General features: G+C 52.8%; 5 protein-coding genes across 5 annotated transcripts; 2 read left to right on the forward strand and 3 right to left on the reverse strand.

Moving 5' to 3' along the window:
- Positions 1–521: 521 nt before the first annotated feature.
- Positions 522–1,075, reverse strand: Z520_06076 (uncharacterized protein; the record flags this gene model as incomplete). Its single annotated transcript, XM_016776578.1, has 2 exons — positions 522–754; positions 835–1,075. 2 exons carry the CDS (start codon positions 1,073–1,075, stop codon positions 522–524), a joined length of 474 nt encoding a protein of 157 aa, XP_016632120.1.
- Positions 1,076–1,474: 399 nt separating this feature from the next.
- Positions 1,475–3,322, reverse strand: Z520_06077 (uncharacterized protein; the record flags this gene model as incomplete). The annotated part of the gene is made up of 7 exons (XM_016776579.1): positions 1,475–1,728; positions 1,806–2,176; positions 2,225–2,414; positions 2,474–2,520; positions 2,574–2,668; positions 2,735–2,998; positions 3,050–3,322. 7 exons carry the CDS (start codon positions 3,320–3,322, stop codon positions 1,475–1,477), a joined length of 1,494 nt encoding a protein of 497 aa, XP_016632121.1.
- Positions 3,323–6,305: 2,983 nt separating this feature from the next.
- On the forward strand, positions 6,306–7,868 carry Z520_06078 (uncharacterized protein; the record flags this gene model as incomplete). The annotated part of the gene is made up of 5 exons (XM_016776580.1): positions 6,306–6,609; positions 6,714–6,823; positions 6,928–7,084; positions 7,187–7,419; positions 7,521–7,868. The coding sequence occupies 5 exons, from the start codon at positions 6,306–6,308 to the stop codon at positions 7,866–7,868; spliced, it is 1,152 nt and encodes a 383-aa protein (XP_016632122.1).
- A 1,001-nt stretch (positions 7,869–8,869) lies between these two features.
- Z520_06079 (uncharacterized protein) lies at positions 8,870–10,282 on the reverse strand (the record flags this gene model as incomplete). Its single annotated transcript, XM_016776581.1, has 5 exons — positions 8,870–9,606; positions 9,660–9,869; positions 9,925–10,029; positions 10,084–10,140; positions 10,198–10,282. 5 exons carry the CDS (start codon positions 10,280–10,282, stop codon positions 8,870–8,872), a joined length of 1,194 nt encoding a protein of 397 aa, XP_016632123.1.
- Positions 10,283–15,382: 5,100 nt separating this feature from the next.
- Z520_06080 (uncharacterized protein) lies at positions 15,383–18,666 on the forward strand (the record flags this gene model as incomplete). The annotated part of the gene is made up of 2 exons (XM_016776582.1): positions 15,383–16,238; positions 16,298–18,666. The coding sequence occupies 2 exons, from the start codon at positions 15,383–15,385 to the stop codon at positions 18,664–18,666; spliced, it is 3,225 nt and encodes a 1,074-aa protein (XP_016632124.1).
- Positions 18,667–19,793: the final 1,127 nt, after the last annotated feature.

The raw sequence follows: 19,793 nt of genomic DNA on the forward strand, positions 1-19,793 counted from the left end.
TTGCCGCCTCCTCAGCCTCGACAAACTGGTGTACACCGACATCCGAGACTTCAGCTTCACATGTCACCATGGTGGTATCAGTTTCTGCAAAAAGTAATCATGCTCTGGGCCTAGAAGCAGGCACTTTGGCGCCGTGTCCCGCTGTTGGCGCTACTTTGTCTCAGGCCGAAAAGCGCCTTCGATCTCATTCCCTGTATTCGGTACGAGGGTAGTGGTGTCCCATTCTTTCGCATTGTCAACAGTCGCTCCGGTTGTCGGGGATACTGCAACCCTTTCCGCTCCGCGACTTTCACGTCGGTACTGTGTCCAAAGTACTCTGGGAACCATGGTTTTCCGCGGTGCTCTCGTTGGGATAGCCGTCCCAGTCTCAGCCCGGAGAGTAGTGGCACAAAATGTGCATCTTTCACTGGCCGCACCTCTATTACAAGACTCAGCATGGGCAGCATTGAGTAGTATCCATCCCAACTGCTGCGATTTCTGCATGTCCGGGACTGATGAGGCTGAATCCACGGCTGGTTACCTCATGCAACAGCAATCTTCGTCTGCACCCACTTTCCTAGACCCCCGTTGGCGATGATCTCTTGTACATTTGGAGGCAGCTCTCCGACCTTTTCGATCCATCTTTTCCCGCCGGCACCTCCCGTCAATACCTCGATCTGAGATTTCTTCACATCCAGACTAATGTCCATCCGGTGCGACGTGACAATTGCTTTTCTTGTGGCTGTGTCACCGCCGCCGGAGGTGAATCGAGACTCTGTTGATTTTCTTTGTTGCCTACCGGCTCTGTAACTCGAGTGGATAGTCGGGGAGTATGTGGGTCTGAGAATGTCTCACGTAGTCGTCGGATGAGCTTGGGTACCACGAGGCCCATCAAGCCGTTGTTGATGCTGTTTCGCGAAAAGATGTTTCCAAAGGAGCCGGCAACTACCAAAGGGATATTTCTGGCCAGGATGAAATAGCTGGTTTGTTCGCGAGAGCTCCCACACCCAAAGTTGAAGCCAGACACCAAAATATCTCCTGGTATTGCAATCGAGGAGAACTTTGGGTCGTAATTCTCCATACATACCTCGGCCATCTTCTCGACACGCAAGTTGTCTTGATAAGTGTATTTCCGCACCCCAGAACAAGACCCCGAGGTTCGGAGTGGCTGGTTGGTACCTAGGTATGCACCAGCGATCGATAATAGGGGTTGGGACATTTCAGACTCTGTTTTTTTACACTGCAATTCGTCAATGGAGCGGTGTATGCAGATGATGGATTCCTTAGGAGGAGGATGGGTGTGGAAAACCCAAGAGGATGAAGAGCAAATCAGACGGCGGTACTTCCGTCAACGTACGAGGCACTGGCCATAACCATGTGGTTATATATTCTGTGCCTCGACGCTCCCTCCGGCAAGTGTTGCACTTTATCTCTCTGTCGAAGCTCATCAACTTGACTGTGGACTACTCTCATACATCGCCCTTACATTAATCACTCAAACGGTGTAGCGGAAGAAGGTAGCATTGTCGCCCTTCTCCCTCTCCGCGGCCTTGTCCTGCTCCGTGTATTGATCCAAGGGTTTGTACTCGCGATCGCGGCGGGCGTTTTCGTGTCGAAGATAAGCGGTCATGAAGATCTGCAGGCACGTGCTTGCACTGAGCATTGCGATCAAGATGGCGTGGCCCTTTGTGAACTTGGGAGAGTCGGATTGCAGATAGATGAACCCAGCAATGGTGCCACCGAGGTTGCCTAGTAAGTGCGCAACATCAGAGTCATGTCGAGCATGCTAGAAGTGTTGGTCTTCGGACTACAAAGGGCAAACTTACCAAAACCGACGTGCATCGCTATACCAACTGCTCTCTTCAGGGAGCCGCCAATATTGTTGCCATTCCAAGCAAGACCTAGGGGGACCATTGGATAAGTTCCAGCCACGAAGAAAAAGCACCCGGCATATTTGACGTGAGGGTTTTGGGATGAAATGAGTAAGACAAGCCCAAGCAAAGCCGCGCAGCTGAAGCCGATCATAAAGAACCCGCGGCTCTTGAGCTTGTCGGCAGCATAGCCCCCCGTGATACAGCAGAAGCAGGCCACAATATATGGCGGGACAGTCATGAGCTGCGCTGCTTCGTTTGTATAACCTAAAGTCTTCACGATGGTGGGCAAGAACAGTGAAACTGAATACACGGGCGTATAAATGCTAGAACATGGTTAGCCGGACCAGATCGATCTGCAGTGAGTGGCTTACCCAATGGTAATGAACATGTGAACCCAGATTTTCCAGTCCTTGAGAGCATCCCGGCAGTATTTCATGTTGAACTCGTCGGCAAGGAAGCTTCGATCTTGTTCCAGGCGGCGAGATACCTCGTGCCTCTCCTCTGGAGTGAGGAACTTCGCAGTGGAAGGGTAGTCGTGCATGGCCCAAAATGCAATGATAGCTGGAGATCAATGCTTTAGCTTGCGTCCCTTTCCACTATCATCGGCAGCCGATACTCACCAATGATGAATGTCAAAAGGCCTTCGAGGATGAAAATCCACGACCATCTGTGCCTTTGTAAGCCGCTTGGATATCAAAGCACGTATAGTACTTGGCATACCCTGATTTCCCACCAACTCCATCCATTTCGATGATCCCACGGGCCAAAAGACCGCCAAAAGCTCCAGCCGCCGTAGCTGCAGAGTAAAAGATAGCCTGTTGATGTTGTTGTTAGACAAGAATAACACAGCGGAGTGCTGGTAAAGAAGCTGAGGTACTTACCATCCTTAAACCGCACTCATGGCGCTTGTACCACATGGTGATATAAAAGTTCACTCCGGGAAATAGGCCTCCTTCTGCGATACCCAAAGCAGCACGAGCAACAAGAAGACCTGTAAAATTCTGAACAAGTCCCATGAGAGTTGTACAGACTCCCCAAGCAACCATGATAGAAGGAATCCAAATCGAGGGCCGTGTCCGCTTCATCATGATATTGGACAGCGGCTCGACGAGGACATAGAAAGGAAAGAAGATTGCAAGAGCCGCCTGCATCATTGTGAGCGATGGTAGCTTTCTCAAGGGGAGAATTGAACGTACGTTGTAGTCCAAGCCTGCCATTCCGAGATCCTTCTCAAGGCCAGCAAGTCGAGCGTTTCCAATGTTGGTGCGATCAAGGAAGCTGAGAAGGTAGAGAAGCGCCAGGAACGGGAGAAGCGTCCAATCAATTTTCCTGATCAGCTTCTTGGTAGCCTTCAGATCGAATCCCAAGTCCGGGGAGCTCGAGGATGCTGACTCCAACATCTCTATCTTTGCTGAAATATCTTTGCTGCCAGAGCTCTCGATGGGAACCCCAACCTCTGTGCCACTCATCTTGTCTCTTGCTGGGTATACGAGGAGACGGTCCGTCGTAAAAGAGAATTGTACCGACTAGCTGGATCTGTGTAACAGTATTCACGAGTGGGAGCGTCTTAGGAAATGGTCAAAGAGCACAAAGGAACAGAGAGCCACGTAGGAAGTTGAACAGTGAGCTGGGTCAAAGCGGGCAATATATAGATGTCCGATGCAAGCACTTACCGTTGACGAGAGGCACAAGATAGAGCAATTGTGTACGTCCTGGTGGACTAGGCCTTGCTCCGCATCCCTCCAGGCTCTCCCCCCAGATCCACCCGCAATATCTCATGAAGTTTCATCCGTTTTCGCAACGGGAAAAGAAGGAACACATCCTCAACCATTTCAACTAGCCTCTGGCGCCTTGCTGATTTCGGCTGTTTGGACAAAGGATGATTCAGAAAGAAGTTCTGGCCATATCAAGGCACTATGCCAAAAGTTGTCACCATTCGATACGAACGGCGGCATGGCGGGATAGCCTGAACGCCAGAGAAGGATGCAACTTGCGACGTTACGGGACAACCTCTCAAATCCAAGATGCCGCCAGTTACTGCCACATGATGTGGTTATCCTTGGCACAGCTGGGGTTCGCTCGAGAAGGCGAGGTTGATGCAGGAAAGATCCGAGAGGTCCCGAAAAGATGGATGAGAAGACCTCCAGTAGGCAAATCAGAGGCTGTAGGAAACAGTGATACAGTCGATCCAAGCGGCAAGCGCCTGAGGGAGTGACACCCGTGTCTGGTGCGGAACTTCCGTGTATGTGAACATCAAGGTTTAGGAACACGACATGTTCCACACAACCTGTAGTTTTGCTGCGAATTACTTTCAGACGGTCGGTCAACGGGAAGGAAGCTCGGTAAACGGGAAGGTAGCTTGGTTATAGGGACGGTGGCTCGGTAAACGGGAACGTAGCACCTGGGCGCTGACAACATGAAGCCAAGGGCAGAAGACATTGGTCCTGACTTCTAGGCCAACGTGTGCCATACGCAGAGCATGTGCTGGATCAGGCTGGCATGGCGAGAAGAAGCCAATGTCTATCTCGATGAAAAGCAAATGTAGCCATAGAACCCTGGAGCAAGCGATTACCTAGTAAGGTCCCTGGAGGCGTGCCAAGCCATCGCGCCAAGAGCGGAATAGGATTCTTCCTCCGACTATGGCCATTCTTCACCAGACCGCGATCCAGTAACCTTACCTAGTACTAATATCGAGGAGCCAGGACCCAAGCGTCCCCAATCTGGGGGATCTGAAAGGCAGTTCAAGCCACCCATCCGACACGACAGTCTGGAACACGTCGTTCTCAAAAGGACCTTCCTCCATGGGGCGGTGAGCGGACGAACTGGGGTGGAGGACGACCACGCGGAGAGCCCGACCCGTGGCCATTTCTTCAGTCCACCAACCGACAGAAGCGTCCCGTTGAAATTAGCCTCTCGCTATGGGGCCACTCTATGCTTCCCGTCCCTACAAAATGATGTCGGTCGATCATTTACAGGTCATCAGGGCTGATTACTTCCTCCAGCTGAATTTGGTCCCGAAGGCATCCACAAAACCAAAATTAATCCCGCTCAAGCATCCTATCACATGGGATGAAAACTGCTGAGCTGGGTTATCGCTAGATGTATCGCCGTATTCGCCAGATGTCGCCATAGCCTCGTATCAAGGATATACCTAGATATACAGCAATCCAAGAATCCATGGACGAAATGCGAGGATGTGCCGCTGATACTCCAGTCCCAACACAGCAGAGGACTCTCTGTGTCTGGTGACTTTTCTCCACAAGCCAAAATGTTTTCTCGTCCTACCGAATCTGAGCTTGATGGAATGACATCTCACTTGATGTTAGTCACCTCATGGCGTCTGTACAGATTTGGCTTCAGTTGGGAGAGTTGTGTATGGCGTTTTGATACCTTGCTTTGCGTCTATTTGGTAGAAGGACGATTCTCGCAGCTTTATAAGGTGCTGTCCCACCTGATCGGGGCAGAGGTTTGTTGCTGTTGTTCTTGCACGATGCACTGATGCAGGCGCGAAACGGACTTCTAGCGAGGACATCTCAACCCCAAACATGCTGAGGTATACGAGGACATCCACATCGACAGGAAACTGAGGGAATAAGTGGACCAGATCAACAGCTCATGACTTCACAGAGAACTCTTCCAGGAATTGGAGGTCCCTTGTCGCTCCCCCTGCCAATTCCTCCGTTGCTAAGGGCACAAAGATTCTGCCTCCTCATCAATGAAGACCATAGCCACTGCACACTGATACGCCGAAAACGCTGCAACTCCAAGGACTCGTCATGAATTGTGCTTCATGCTTCACAAAGTCGCTTGAATCCTGAGGTAATGGACTCTCATATGTGAATAACACAAAGCACGTTGCTGGAAGAGGATAAAACTCTCTTCTTGAGTTGATGTCACTGCATAGTCTGCCCTTTGCTAGAGGCTTAGCCAGCAGGCCGAACGACCAAGTGCTTCGTTGCCCTCGCCGCAGACATCTGTGCACGAAAACCGCCGAATACTGCAAGAACATCGAAGGGCTGTCTCGAGAGTATGTACAAGTGGACTTAGAGCTAGCAAGGCTGGCTCGCTCGACCTACATAAAGTCCGCCCGAAGTAAAGACCTGGGGCAAACCGGGCTCGGATCGGCATGGATACCGAGATCTTCGTCCTCTCCAGGATATTGAAGCACCTCTCCACATTGTCACCCCACGGCGTCTTCCCGAGCGGCTGAATTAATACTGGCTGAATTTAGCCGGACCATGTACGGAAGCAGGCATTCACACGACATCAGGCGACTATGGAGAGAACGTCAAAAGAAAGAATGAGGGACTAAAAAGCAATTTCGTCTTGAGTGCTGAATATATTGTCCTACAACAAACGAATTAGACGGCACAGATCTCAAGACGTGCATTTCATATACTTGACACAGCTATCTCAATACCCGACACTGTAAAGTGGTCGTACTCGATAATAATGGAGCCAATCCGTCTCGGCATCATAGGCTTCGGCTTCTCCACCAAATGCTTCCACCTACCCTTCATCAACGCGTTGCCGGACGACTTCAAGGTAGTCGCTTTCTTTCAACGCACAGAGGCACCAAAGGATCCCAAGAGCGCAGAAACCGGTTCACATTGCACGGTCGACTACCCCGACACCAAGCACTATCGGAATGCCGATGAGTTCTTCGCGGACAAGGATATCGACGTGGTGATCGTCTGCAGCAAACAAGACACGCATGCAGAATATGCCGAGAAGGCCTTGAACGCTGGGAAACACGGTATGATTTTCTCTCATTTTCTTTGGAACAGTCCCCCTTTTTTTCAAGTGTATTGCGAAAATGAGAAGTGGTTCTAATATCGGTTCTGCCGTCTGTGTGTTGAGCAGTTGTTGTGGAGAAGCCCTTCACCAGGACGACAGAAGAGGCCGACCACCTCATCTCCCTGGCAGAGAAGAGTGGCAAGATCTTGACAGTCTTCCAGAACCGAAGATGGGTAAGTAAGATCATCCCGGAGCGGCATATCCATCCTCCCTCGCGAGTGGCATACTTCCTTTTTTTGTTCACCGGATGCCAACCGGCTTTCATTTTCTTCTCTAGGATAACGACTTCCTCACCCTCCGACACCTGATCGACAAGGACGCCTTTGGGACCATCAAAGAACTCGAGATCCACTACGACGTCGACTTCCCGTTTTGGATGAGAGGGATGAATAAGAAGGAGTACACGCCCGGGGACGGCATGACCTTTGGTCTAGGTATTGTTCCCACCCCTCTTTCTCCCTCTATATGACATTAAATCTTGCATTTCGTGTAACCCATTCTAACATGGACCCCCTTGGAGGTTTTGTCACCTACAGGGAGCCACACGTTCGATCAAGCACTGCTGCTCTTCGGCCGACCAAAATCCGTGACGGGGTTTTTGAGGGTGCTTCGCGGCGTCGACAGCGAGATCGAGGACAGTTTCACCGCCATCCTGCAGTACGACGGGCCGCAGTCGGAGCTGCTGGTCACGGTCAAGACGATGGTGGTGTCGACGATGAAGGACCAGCTGAAGTATTTTGTGAGGGGCACCAAGGGGTCGTTTGTCAAGGTTGGTTTTTTTTTTTTGATCTTACGTCTCAATTTACTTTGTTTTATTGTTTCATTTTCCACCACCCACTAACATGCCAATGAACCCATGTGTGAATATAGCACGGAACCTGCATCCAAGAATCCCAAATCCTCTCCACGCCATCCATGCCCGTGACAGCCCCCGACTTCGGGCACGAACCGCCACATCTGTACGGCCTATTAACGACCAAAGGCGAGCACGCGTTCGACAAGAACGAACACCAGATCTACGAGCCAGACACTAACCTCTGGGTGGGCCGCTACCCGACCATCCCGGGTCACTGGCTGGGGTTCTACGAGAACCTACGCGACGCAGTGCGCGGGAAAGCCAAAGTCGCTGTGAGACCGGAGCAGTCGCGCGACGGGATCCGGTTGATTGAGCTGGTTAGGGAGAGCAGCCTCAAGGGCCAGGCGGTCCAGTGGCATTAAACCGTTCGGCGACGACCGGGGAGGAAAGGACAGAAAACCCACAAACGCGGTGAGATCACACCGTATTAGAACTGTGACACGCGAAATCGAGTGTATAGTTCTGAAAAGACAAAAGCAGACCGAGCAGTTGAGCAGAAGTTCCAGGATTCGACTGCCTCCAGTCGCTGTAGCCACAGTATAGTCATCAGCCAGTACCACTCCCTATATGATCCCATCAACACTGGTCTTGCCGGGCTCTTTCCCCCTTCTCCCATAAGACTCCTTGTGCAGCCCGGTCCTCCCTTTCCAGTGTAGAGAAATGCGCAATTTTGACCTTTCCACCTTTGCACAACCCAAGCCAGACCAGAACAAGACAGCAAGCATCCAAAAGCAGCGGACAATTACGCGATGAGAAAGGACAACCTCCAAATGCAAACCCATCGAAGCCCAGAACCCAGACATAGAGAAACGAGAAACCCCCCTCACTTCTTGCTCTTTTGGAAAGGAGCCCAACTCATCGACCACCCCTTCCACAACGCCATGCTTTCAAGAGGGGGATGTCAACACCAGCCATGTCCATCTGAAGAGCACAGATCACCTGCTCCATTAGAAGCGTTGCAAACCCCTCCCACAACCCGGAACCAAAGAAGCCATTCTTTGTCTCCATCGTCACCCGTCCTTCGATGCCACTGTCATGACTCCGAAGACCAACCCTATATCCATATGATTCCCTCCTTGTTCCACCTTTTTGATAATCGAGATGTTTGCCCAGATCTCCGCTCCTCCCATCACCTCACAACCATAGGCCAGGCTCAATGACCATACGCTAAACGACTGAAAGATCGCTGCAAAATGATCCCCCTCCCGCTATGTGGAAGCAACATGAAGACCCCGACATGCATAACGAACCACGAGCACTCCCACCTATGTAATGCCCTGTACACCGAAGATATGCTTCAAAAGGCAACACAACTCCGCGCATACAAAACATGTCATGTCCAGGTCGTGTCTTCATAACTCATTCAACCCCACACTGAGGTCGTACCGATTTTGTTGGATCCCCAGACTCCGCTGCCTGTGCCCCAAGTACCCATTCCGGAATTCGACGACTCTTTCTGCGCATTCGAGTTCGAGTTGGCCGACCCTGCTCGATCAGCATTTTGTTCATTAGACCCGAACCCGTATCCCAAAGAAGAAGGCAGAGGGGAGGTCGTGCGCTTGTTGATTGACTGGTTTGGTGCCTGTTGCACATTGGGACGGCTGCCAATTGGCCCCATGCCGCCACTGACGGGCGCAGTGGTTGACTTGGAGATCTGCCGCGAGTGCGATGGCTCTTCCCCTGTCGGTGGTGTGGGCGCTTTTCCGGAAGCTTGAATGGGAGCATCAAACGTACCGAATCCTGAGGACGTTTGCGCTGACGGAGAAGTCGCCTTTTCAGCACGAGCGGCTTCCTGACCCGAAGACGCACTCTGAGGGCCGGATTCACCTTGCGAGGTCTGTCCCGGCCCGCCAAAAGGATCAGAGGTGCGGGGTGAAGGACCACGGGGGGCGCCAGGCGCAGTGCCAGAGACCCCTCCAGCTTGATCTCGGCTGGTGACGTCCTCGGTGGAAAAGGGGACCTGTCCTACAAAAGCCGCGGGATCACCGCCATATAACGCGCGATGCTGACGAGCAATTAGTTCCCGGCGGCCTTCCTCACTCAAGGTGCTGGGGCTCATTGACCGATCGGATTTGTTAGACGACATTTCGGCCAGTAAACCTGTTCAAGGCTCAGTGCGGTGTCCTACTACAACTCTGGCACACAATGCTTACTCCGGTTGTATTGCTGCTCCTGATGATAGTTACGGAGCTCGCGCTCTCGCTGAGCCGCCATCCTCCTTTTGGCTTGCATCATCTGCTCGCCATCCCCATGGCGGCCTTGATGCCTTTGCGAGGCATAGAAGTTTTGAAGATTCGAGCCGGGGTGCGGTCGCGAAGGGTCAAAGTCGCCGACGGAATGGCGGCCTCCGTGCATTCGGGGACCTGCATACAGTGAGTTTCTTGTCCACCAGGGGCAGAATACTGGGATTCCACGTACCATACTCCACGCCCGGACGCATTGGGCCAGGTGGCATTGATCGTTGTCCACCAACACCATAGAATTTGCCACTCTTGACAAGATTATCCATCGCTCGATCCACCTCTGTTCTCTCACGTCAGTCCTTTGAGTGACAGCTCTTAGTGGCAATCATCGCACCTTCGAACTGAATGGCAAAAGCATTGCCATCTTCGCGCTGTGAGGTGGAACTGGCGCCTAGGATGTGTCCGTCAGTCTCAAGCAAAGCCTTTCATGGGGACCAATGTCACGCACCTGATCTTGACGGCGGGGGCGGCTGCTCCCATGAGGCCTGCCGAACCGGCGCCTGCCATCCTTGGGGTTCATACTGAAACGACATATTTCTTAGTTTCTATGCGGCCCCTCTTTGCAGTAGAGTCTCAGGTAATCCTCCAATCGAGATATGTGATCGACCGCAAACGACGTAGGGTATATGCGAAAGGCAATGACTAGCTATAGAATCAATCAGTCGATTAGGAGTTGCAGACAAAGGGCAATGATTAGGCTGGATGCGACGGGCTAAAGATCGAGAGAAGAAAACGTGCAGCTTGGAGGGGAGAGGGGTTGAACATGTGGTGTATGTGTGTGATCCGCTTCTTTGCTTTGGGGGGAAATTCTGGTACGTTTGGTGCGGTGCGAGGGCGTGGGTGGGGGAGTGTGTTCATTTTTCTCGAGGTATCGGTTCGGTCAACTCGAGCCAATGATGGCTGCCGTGCAATCGGTCGAATTGCCCCGGGGTGGCCACGGGAAAGGAAGGCGAGTTGAGAGAATGTGAGACGACTTACAGATCAACCAAGAGCCGTGCTCGGGACCTCGTAGGTCGCAGGACGCAGTTGGCAAGTATGAGTACCGCGCGGGAGGAAAATCGGACGTGGATGGAAGCCCGCACTGCAGCAGCGGCAGGCGGCAGGCGGCAGGCGACACAAAAAATATAAGAAACGGGGAGGAAGGGGGGACAAAAGGAAAAGAGACCGCAGGCGGAGAAAGATGGAGAGACTCGAGATGGTTGAAAAAAAGTTCTGCGAGACTGCGAGACTGCGACGAGAAGCGAAAGTTGACGTTAGCACCACCACCTCCACCACCATTTTTCCGGCCAACAGACACCCACAGAGGGCGACAAGGGAAATTCGCAAGGGCCTTTACCGGTAGAAGGCAAAAGGCTCCCCCCACGACCACAGGCTGCTAGGCTGCTAGGCTGCTGGGCTGCTAGGCTCCTAGGCTTGGATACCACTTATACCTACACACCTACCTAGTAGGTATTTGCCTACCAGGTACCTAGGTATGACGAAAAAGACCTAGGCATGCTTGTCGTATTCTTACCTTAGGTGCCTTGCTGCCTTTCTTCTTCCTCGTCACACTTCGTCTCCCGCGATCTCCCTGTCCCCTTCTTCCTCATCCTTCCTCACCTTTCGTGCCGGGGAATGGCTCAGCCAGACAATAGGCGCAGGCGGGTCATCCCCGACCATCACTACCCACGAGCTAACGACTGGCTTAAGACTGGGTCGCTGGAGCGTCGGCAAAGCGAGACCCAAAAACCCCCCCTCCGCGCGCATGGTCCCTACTATGTACCTCTATTACCGCATACTGAAACCCAAAGTGAACAATTGGCGAGCCTGAACAGCGAGCGACCCTCCCCTCGAAATCGGCCCTCTGCTACGATTTATTCCGGGCGGATCTTGATGAGGAAAAGAACTCGAAGCCGAGGCCAGATCCACCCCGTATTCCATCGCCAAACGCTGTTGAAGCAAATTGTCTCTCCGTGGTGGAGACCCATGGAATGGCCGGTAAATTGTTGTGCTTGTGCAGGTGGGGGACGTTTTGAAGCATCATTTGCTTTGGTCAATTTCCCTCCCGGCGGCCGACTGCCTCGAGTCAGAGATTCACTACTTGTACTCGGTACCAAGCACAAGTGTAAAAGGAGGGTGTTGGGGGACGGCTCGCATCTTCCAAAAGAACCACGATGAAGATCCTATGACGCAAAGGCCGCAACCACAACCACGCACCGCCAGTGACAAATGCAAGTCTTGACCTGGTCGTTCCCGTCCAGCCCGAGCGCATCTTGGCCGTCGAAGGTCTCTCGTCTGCCCCTCAATGTCCAAACGGCTCAAAGGCTCACTAGGCCCTGCACGTTATGCGTCTACCAATCCGAGTCTTCCGGTTCATTGGGAGCTGTCCCACTCGTGCTTTCGAGAATCCTGACAACAGACTATTGCCAACCAGTCACTCGTCACATGGGCCACGAGGTTGCGGGCACCAAGGGTGGTCGGCTACCTGATCGAGAGCTCATATCGTGCTCCAGAATCGGCTAGGCGGCGTTGAAGATTGCCCTTAAACTCATCTTCGTCACGCACCGGCTGCAGCCAAACAGCCAAACATTGCAGAACTAATCATGCCATGCAGCCGTCCTGTTTCGTTCGTTGTACAGAACACAGAGCACAGGAAACTCCCCAAGCACTTGATCGTTCCAGTCCGAGAGCTCCCAGAAATCCGAGAAGCCCCGGCTCCTGCGCGTGATTTGGTCGGATTGGTAACTTTTTCTAGTCCTCAAATTTCGGACGGTTCCACACAATCATCGAGGATGGCCAGCCTCGAGCGACGTGACTCTGGGAGATCTACCGAGTACCTCGTAGTCTACCAGAAACCTTGTTAGGCGAGCATAAGGCTCGATGAACCCCAGGTACGCGTGGAGCTGGGAGCGCCCACGACTGAATGAGCACTCCTGACAAACATACCCAATACTCGTGCCCAGTTATGTCCTCGTATCAAGAATCTATGCGTGCAGCAGCCTCATGGTGATAATTGGCCAATCCCACCAAAAGGAAAGCATCTGGCGGGCGCATGAGTGATGTGCAATCTGCACCCACGATCACAGCAGGAGCCATTGGTCACCAGCAAAGTCGTCGGCATGATTTTCTGTCGTAGACGGTATGAGCATTGAACTGCTCATCGTACATTCTTTTCCATCACGCACTTCCCTAATGACGAGGATCACACCAGAGGAGATCTCGACGCTTAGGACCTTTGGGGAACTACTGGGCCGTACGAATACAGAGTAATATAGGGCGTAGGCCAAGATCTCAAAGAAATAGGGGTGGAAAGAAATTAGGTACCTAGGTCGGCATGGTAGCCAAAGACTGGTGCACTCCTCCGGTGCGTACCTAGGTAGGACTCCTGGCTCCGCACTCTGGGTTGCTTGGTCTCAAGTATCCCTTCTATTCCCAAGTGGTGTCAGGGGTCTTCGCTAGGCCTGGAAGTGAGGACCAGGCCGTTGAGTCAGCCTAGATTGCGGAGGAGGGTGTCTGGGCTATAATTGGCATCGGGAGGCAACAGGTGGCCGGTCAGAATCTTAAGAGACCATCTCAGATCACCAATTTGCATCCAGCTGGCAGAAATACCTACTCAAAGGCTGAGCAATCGCGGACCCCAATATGGAACAGGGACCAAAACCCACTCCTCCTCCCCAGAAAGGGATTTGTACAGATCAAGTAGAAAGGATCGAGGGAGTCTCACTCGCGGGGCCTTGGGAGGCTCAGAGCGGACATTGGCTCACCGTGCTTGGGCTTTTGGGCATCTCCCATCTATGTTGCGTACCGAGTAAATTCGAGGTATCATCTGGAGAGTTTGAAATTTGCTTTTCTGGAAGTGACCCCGGCGACACCGTGTGGCCATTTAGACCAGATCATCAAACGCGGTGTTTTTGTCGAACGCGACGCGCTAGTGAAATCTGACAGGTGCATATATATAACCTTGTAATTATGGATAGAGTGTGGTATACCGCATAGTCCTTCCATCATGAAAGACCGGTCAGAACGAGGCAAAGCAGTGCCAGCACCGCCAGCCAGGGTTTAGAATTGGGAAAGCAGTGTTGGATGGGTGCGAGGTACTCGGTAGGCGTCACGGGTACAGACAGGTGCACGCATTAGGGCATGGCTCATGGCAAATGAACTTGGCTGCGCTGAGTGCTCTCACACTCTTACCCGGGTCATACCCTGCCTTTGCCCTGCCCTGCCATGCCTCACCAGCCCTGTCTTGCAGAGCTGTGTAGCGTCGCTCAGTGCCTACGGTGCCTAGCTGCACATCTTGGTCCCAGTCAGCAAAGGCAGCCTGCAAACAGCAGACGCCGCCCATCACCACCATCCTCACCACCGGTGTGCGTTTGGTGAAGCTGAAAGTGAAAGCGTGACAGAGTTATGGATGCAAGTACATAGACCGCTGAAGACGATGACATCGCTCCACCAGCTGCTGGCTCTCGTGCTGTCCGCGCAGTTTCATGTCACTTGGTCTATAATTGCGCGGGACAGCTCCAACACCTGAAGAAAGGAGTTTCTGTTGGGCGCGAGGAAAGAAAGGCCTGTTTGTAAACTGACGCTTGGCACCAATGACCACCTCCGCGTCGAGCGCACTTTTCCTTTCTCTAGGTCTCGGGCTGATCCAACCGCTACTAGTAGCAACGGGCGTTGGAACTGTTCGGAGGCTTCTCGCCGTGTGCTGCTCCGTATAACTGCCACCCACGAGCGACCACTGACCAGCACCACCGGCACCAAAGCAGCAGGGCACCCACCCACCGCACCGCAGGGCCACAAGGACCCTCTCCCAGCACCCGTGCGCCGTAGTAGTCAGAGCACAGCAGCACCGCAGCACCGCAGCACCGCAGCCAGGAACAAGCGAGGATCATCTGTCGTTGCACCTCGCACCTCGCACCTCGACCACTTCCATCCATCACCCTACCTACTCAACCTACCTTCTTGTCGACTCTATCCTCGTCCCATCCTCGACATATCTTCCCTCCTGACACGCGCCTAGACGCCCTATCCTACTTCTGCTCGCATTCTCAGTCCTGTATAACACCCAGATTTCTACAACCCCCCCCGTATTCGCCTCCCCCGAACCACGCAGAAATCCCAGCAGCGTCCGGACCGGATTCAAAGTCCTCTGTCTCTCGAATTCCTGCTCATTGCAAGTTGCACTGCGGCCCTACGCCTTTCTCGACGTTGGCCTTGCCTCAATTGGCCGACTGATCTCTCGACTGATCTCTCTTTCACCTCGCCGCCCTCAACGGGCTTACTCAGACAATCCTCGACACAGACGAGGTCCCCTTGCCCTGGTGGTCATTGTCGTCATTAGGAAGAATAGCAGAGTCGGCCGTGTGTCGCGTCACGCATTTTGTTGAACTCAGCACATCTCGTCGCTCTGGACCACTTGCTTGCAGCACTTGTCCAATCCATCCCCAAGCCGTCTTCACAAATCCCTCGAAAATCCCAGGCGGTTGTTCATTTGAATATACTTTTGAGAAAGAGGGGGGAGAGGTTATACACGCATTGAACCAGCGCGACCGGTCTCGTAGCAGTTCTCCAATTGAGCCACCTTGAGTCCAGTCTTTCTGGTCTGTCATATGACTTGCAGAGTGCCGAAAGATGATGGAAACAGAACATCTACACCGATGACCGCTCCATCTGCTCAGACTCTTCAGCCAGGTGTCGAAATGGAGTCAAATCCTAGTCCCTCACTGCCTGTACGACGTTCACATCACGTCTCCTCGAACTCCAAATCGATGCCCTCCACTCCCTTCCAGCGAAGCGAGTCCCGCTCACATTCAAGAACCTCGCCTTCCCCAGAACCTCCGGCAAAAACCCATTCTCCTCGTTCGCTACCATCCGACAAGAGTCACACGCCACCTGCAGGTCGGAAGCAGTACGGAGGCTGTAAATATGAGACTGGTATGCAAAGAGCACGGCGGCGTGTTCCCTACTCATTGGGGGCAGACCCATTGGAGAAGGATAAGTCCGAGTTAAAGCCAAGGTTGACTCATGAAGAGAATGAAACACTAACGCAGGACATGGAAAAGCTCTATGCAGAACTGCAACCAACTGCCGAGAGTGAAGGGTGTCGGTCAAGGTTCATCGAGAAGCTCGACAAGATACTTCGCGGAAGATGGCCTACGTCGTCTATCGCAGTCAATGTCTTTGGCTCTACCGGGAATAACCTAGGCACTTCGGATTCCGACGTCGATATCTGCATCACCACTGACTGCAAGGAGATGGAGCGAGTTTGCAATATCGCAGACCTCCTGGCGAAGCATGGCATGGAAAGAGTGGTATGTGTCTCTTCCGCCAAGGTGCCTATTGTCAAGGTTTGGGATCCTGAATTACACGTTGCTTGCGACATCAACGTCAACAATCCCCTTGCCTTGGAGAACACGCAACTGGTCCGGACGTACGTCAGTATTGACAGCCGAGTGAGACCATTAGCCATGATCATCAAATACTGGGCGAAGCGAAGGATGTTGAACGACGCTGGTATGTTTTCTGTTTCCGGGTTTCCTGATTCGCGACTTTGGTACTGATGTCCCCCAAAGCCCTTGGCGGCACGCTTAGCTCGTATACGTGGATATGTCTGGCCTTGAATTTTCTGCAGACAAGAGACCCTCCAATCTTGCCTACTCTGCAACAACAGCCTAACTTGCAATCGAAAGAGGTCGCTGGAGTCAATGTCTCATTCGATCGAAACGTGGACGCCCACAAAGATTTCGGCAGTCGAAACAAGTCCTCTTTAGGAGAACTCTTGTTTCATTTCTTCCGTTACTATGGTCACGAGCTTGACTTTGAGCAAAGCGTGGTATCGGTTCGGCTGGGTCGAGTGTTGTCCAAGGTTGAAAAGTCGTGGCACCTTCTCCAGGACAATCGGTTGTGCGTTGAGGAACCTTTCAATGTGTCAAGAAACTTGGCGAACACCGCGGACGACACCTCGATGCGAGGCATACACCTGGAGTTGCGGCGGGCGTTCGAGCTGTTAGGAGAGGGCAAACTGACACAGTGCTGCGAACAATTCGTCCATCCTCCGGATGAGATCAAGCCCTTAGAGCACTTCGTGCCGCCGTCAGCGCGGCCCGTGATCCCGCAACCTCCAAACCAGTCGCAAAGAGGAGCTCGGAATGCGCCCCGGGGTGGGAACAGGAATTTAAGTCAAATGAGCCGCAATCCCCGACGGTCTTCAAATCCCACCACGCGAAATTCCAACTACGTGCGCAATCCTCCATTTCACATGACAACCCATGAGCTGCAGCTGCAACAGCAGCACCAGCAACATCTCCTGCACGACCAGCTCTTCCAGCAATATCAGTACCTCCAGCTTCAAGAGCAGGAGTTAAGAATGCAGCTCTATCAACAGAGTCTGCGACAAAGAGGATTGATGGCGGCTTATAATCAACCTGCGGGATATAGTCAATTTGCCTCGCAAGACGACAGTCTCGATTTTGGATCCAATCAACCAGTCAATGGCATTGGTCGAGCTCCCCTATCAGCACCATTATACCAGCAGGGCTTCTCTCGATCACCCTATCTGTCTGCAAGCCAACCAAGCCAGGGTGTTGCAACCAACCCTCCATCACCGAGACTTAGTGCTGGGGTTCCAGACACTCGAAGGTACTCTCGGCGAACGTCGGTGACACAAACATCTACAGGAGGTTCCTTGCGAGCTCAGTCGCAGCCTGCACGGGCTGTCCCGGTCACTTCTTTGGGGCATTTGCAGCGACCGGATCTTGCAAGCCTTCAGGATTCCTCTACCGGACGAAGGTCGTCTTCATCGTCTACGTCACAAGAACCGTATATGGGCTATATGGAGAATGGTTATGGTACCATGGGTTCAATCTATGATCCAGTACGGAGGCCAGCAGAGTATCTCGGATATTATGTCGGTCAGTCGCCTTCATTATCGGCTTATACCCAGAGCACTGCAATCTCTCCCATCCCCTCACATGTCGGCCTCGCTATCCAGAATGGAGGCCTATCACCACGGCTTGCTCCAGCATCCACTCGTCCCTCTGGAACGATGCACACGCCGCCGCTGCAAACGATCTCTACTGCCTCGGTCGAAGCGCAAGCCGAACCAGAGCAGGAGTCGAGGAATGGTGAGGGCAGCAACATCGAATCCGATCCACCAAAGCCCAGAGGGGGCCCGCTCATAGTGGACGGCTCGATCAATTCGCCGCTCCGGAGGCGCACCACACACTCATTCAACGATCCTGAAGATCAAATCAATTTCAGCGCATCGACATCGGAGGACCTAGCCTTTGACACCCCATCAAGCTCAGACGAACAGTCTCAAGACGCTTTCGAGTGCAACGCACAGGGCCAGATTTCGCCAATCAGTCCCAGTGGGCTTCGCAATCATATCCAGCATGCAAACGGTGCTACTCCAGATTTTGCAAATGGATATATACCCTCAAAAGCCACGGCAAAGAGTCCGAAGGAAGGGACGCAGGATCAAGCGGTCAGGGTGGGGGACACGGTGGGAATGAATATCCTTACTAATATGAAGAAGGCGGGCGGCCAAGCTTGGTCACTTGATCGGCAACTTTCGTCCGTGGAGGAGGTACGCACGCCTTCTCCTAGAGTTGAGAAATTTAACGGGGAGAGTTCTCTCCCAAAGGAGGGTAAGGGCCACTCCGGCCAGGATGTGCCCTCATCCAATGGTGAGACGGTGTTGGTGAATGGTGAGGATCGTGATATTGCGAGACCGCTTGCAACCAGGACCAACGGCACTGCAGCATCTTCAAACCAGGGATCGAATTCAGCACCGAATACCAGCGGATCGAGCGCCTGGCAAACACAAAAGAAGAAGAAGAATAAAAGAAAGACGGTCAAGTCGGAAAATGATGCGCAGACGTCGAATCTTTCCGTGGGGGAAACACTCCCTGCCGACGAGTCCCTACGGAAAGGCGGCTAGGCGCTCCTTTGCAGAATTTTCCCATAACCTGCAGCTTATTTGGCTCGTCCACCTTCCGGGACGCGTCTCTTCAACTCGATCACTGGGTTCTGGCACCGTCTCGCGAACCGCATTCTGGATCGGGTCGATGGCCGCGGCAGAGGGCAGCATTTTATGATATCAACAGCACACATCTAGTTGTTCTATGGATTTTGGGTTATGCATGGACAAAATTTGTTGGTGTTTGTCAATCTAGCAGGAAGCAGCGCCCTGAAAGGGATGCAACGCATAAGGATGGCAGCGGCGTTTCTTCAGCACCACATTGACGTTTTCACATACCCCCGAAAGTTGTGGGATGCATTCACATATACGGCTGGATTGAAGGCTGGATCCTTGATGATTCGAGCAATCCGAGGAAAGCGACACCGCTTTGACAGACAGGCGGAGCTCACGGCCTCGCGACAAAGCGTGATTGATGTTTTTGCAAAAGGCGGTAGCCGGACGATCATGAGATTGGGCAATAGAAAAGGATCCATCGTGACCCGAGCCAGTCGTCGGAGGCTTTGTTTCCCCTTTTTCTTTTATTGATTGTCGAAAGTTGTGGGAGAGATAGAGCATGGGAGGTTCACAAAAAGCGTCCAATGTCACCAAGCCTTCAGCACGCTGCTGGAGGGAAAAAAGGGCCGAGGCCGAGGCCGGGCTGGAATGAGAGATTGTAAGATTTCTCCAGAGGGGGAGGGAGCAGGGACAGTAGATGAGCAGATTAGAGAGAATGAATGAAAGGAACGTGACCATTATTAAATCAAACGAGGCGGCCACTCAGGTGACATTGTGCCGAGTATATCGCTGACAGCGGGACGAGGCTGAGAGGCTTGGCGCAGGACGAGGCTGACCAATGACCGCCCGCTCGTACGATTCGGAACGACTACCAAGTCAAAGGCTCCAAAGCAACTTCGGCGGCGCCAGGCGGTGCCTTGCATGATTCACCCCTCGCTTGACATGCGCGCGGCCAATGACCAGCCATTCTGGAATTTTACTGTGGCTCTCAACCTTCTCGACTCAATCGACCATGTGGAAGTCGTCACCACTCAGCAGAACGCGGCATGCAACCACTGCAAGGTCTTGAGGAGACTCATTCTACACTCGTT

This window comes from Fonsecaea multimorphosa (genome assembly GCF_000836435.1).
Source record: "Fonsecaea multimorphosa CBS 102226 unplaced genomic scaffold supercont1.11, whole genome shotgun sequence".
NCBI classification, from domain to species: Eukaryota; Fungi; Ascomycota; class Eurotiomycetes; order Chaetothyriales; family Herpotrichiellaceae; genus Fonsecaea; species Fonsecaea multimorphosa.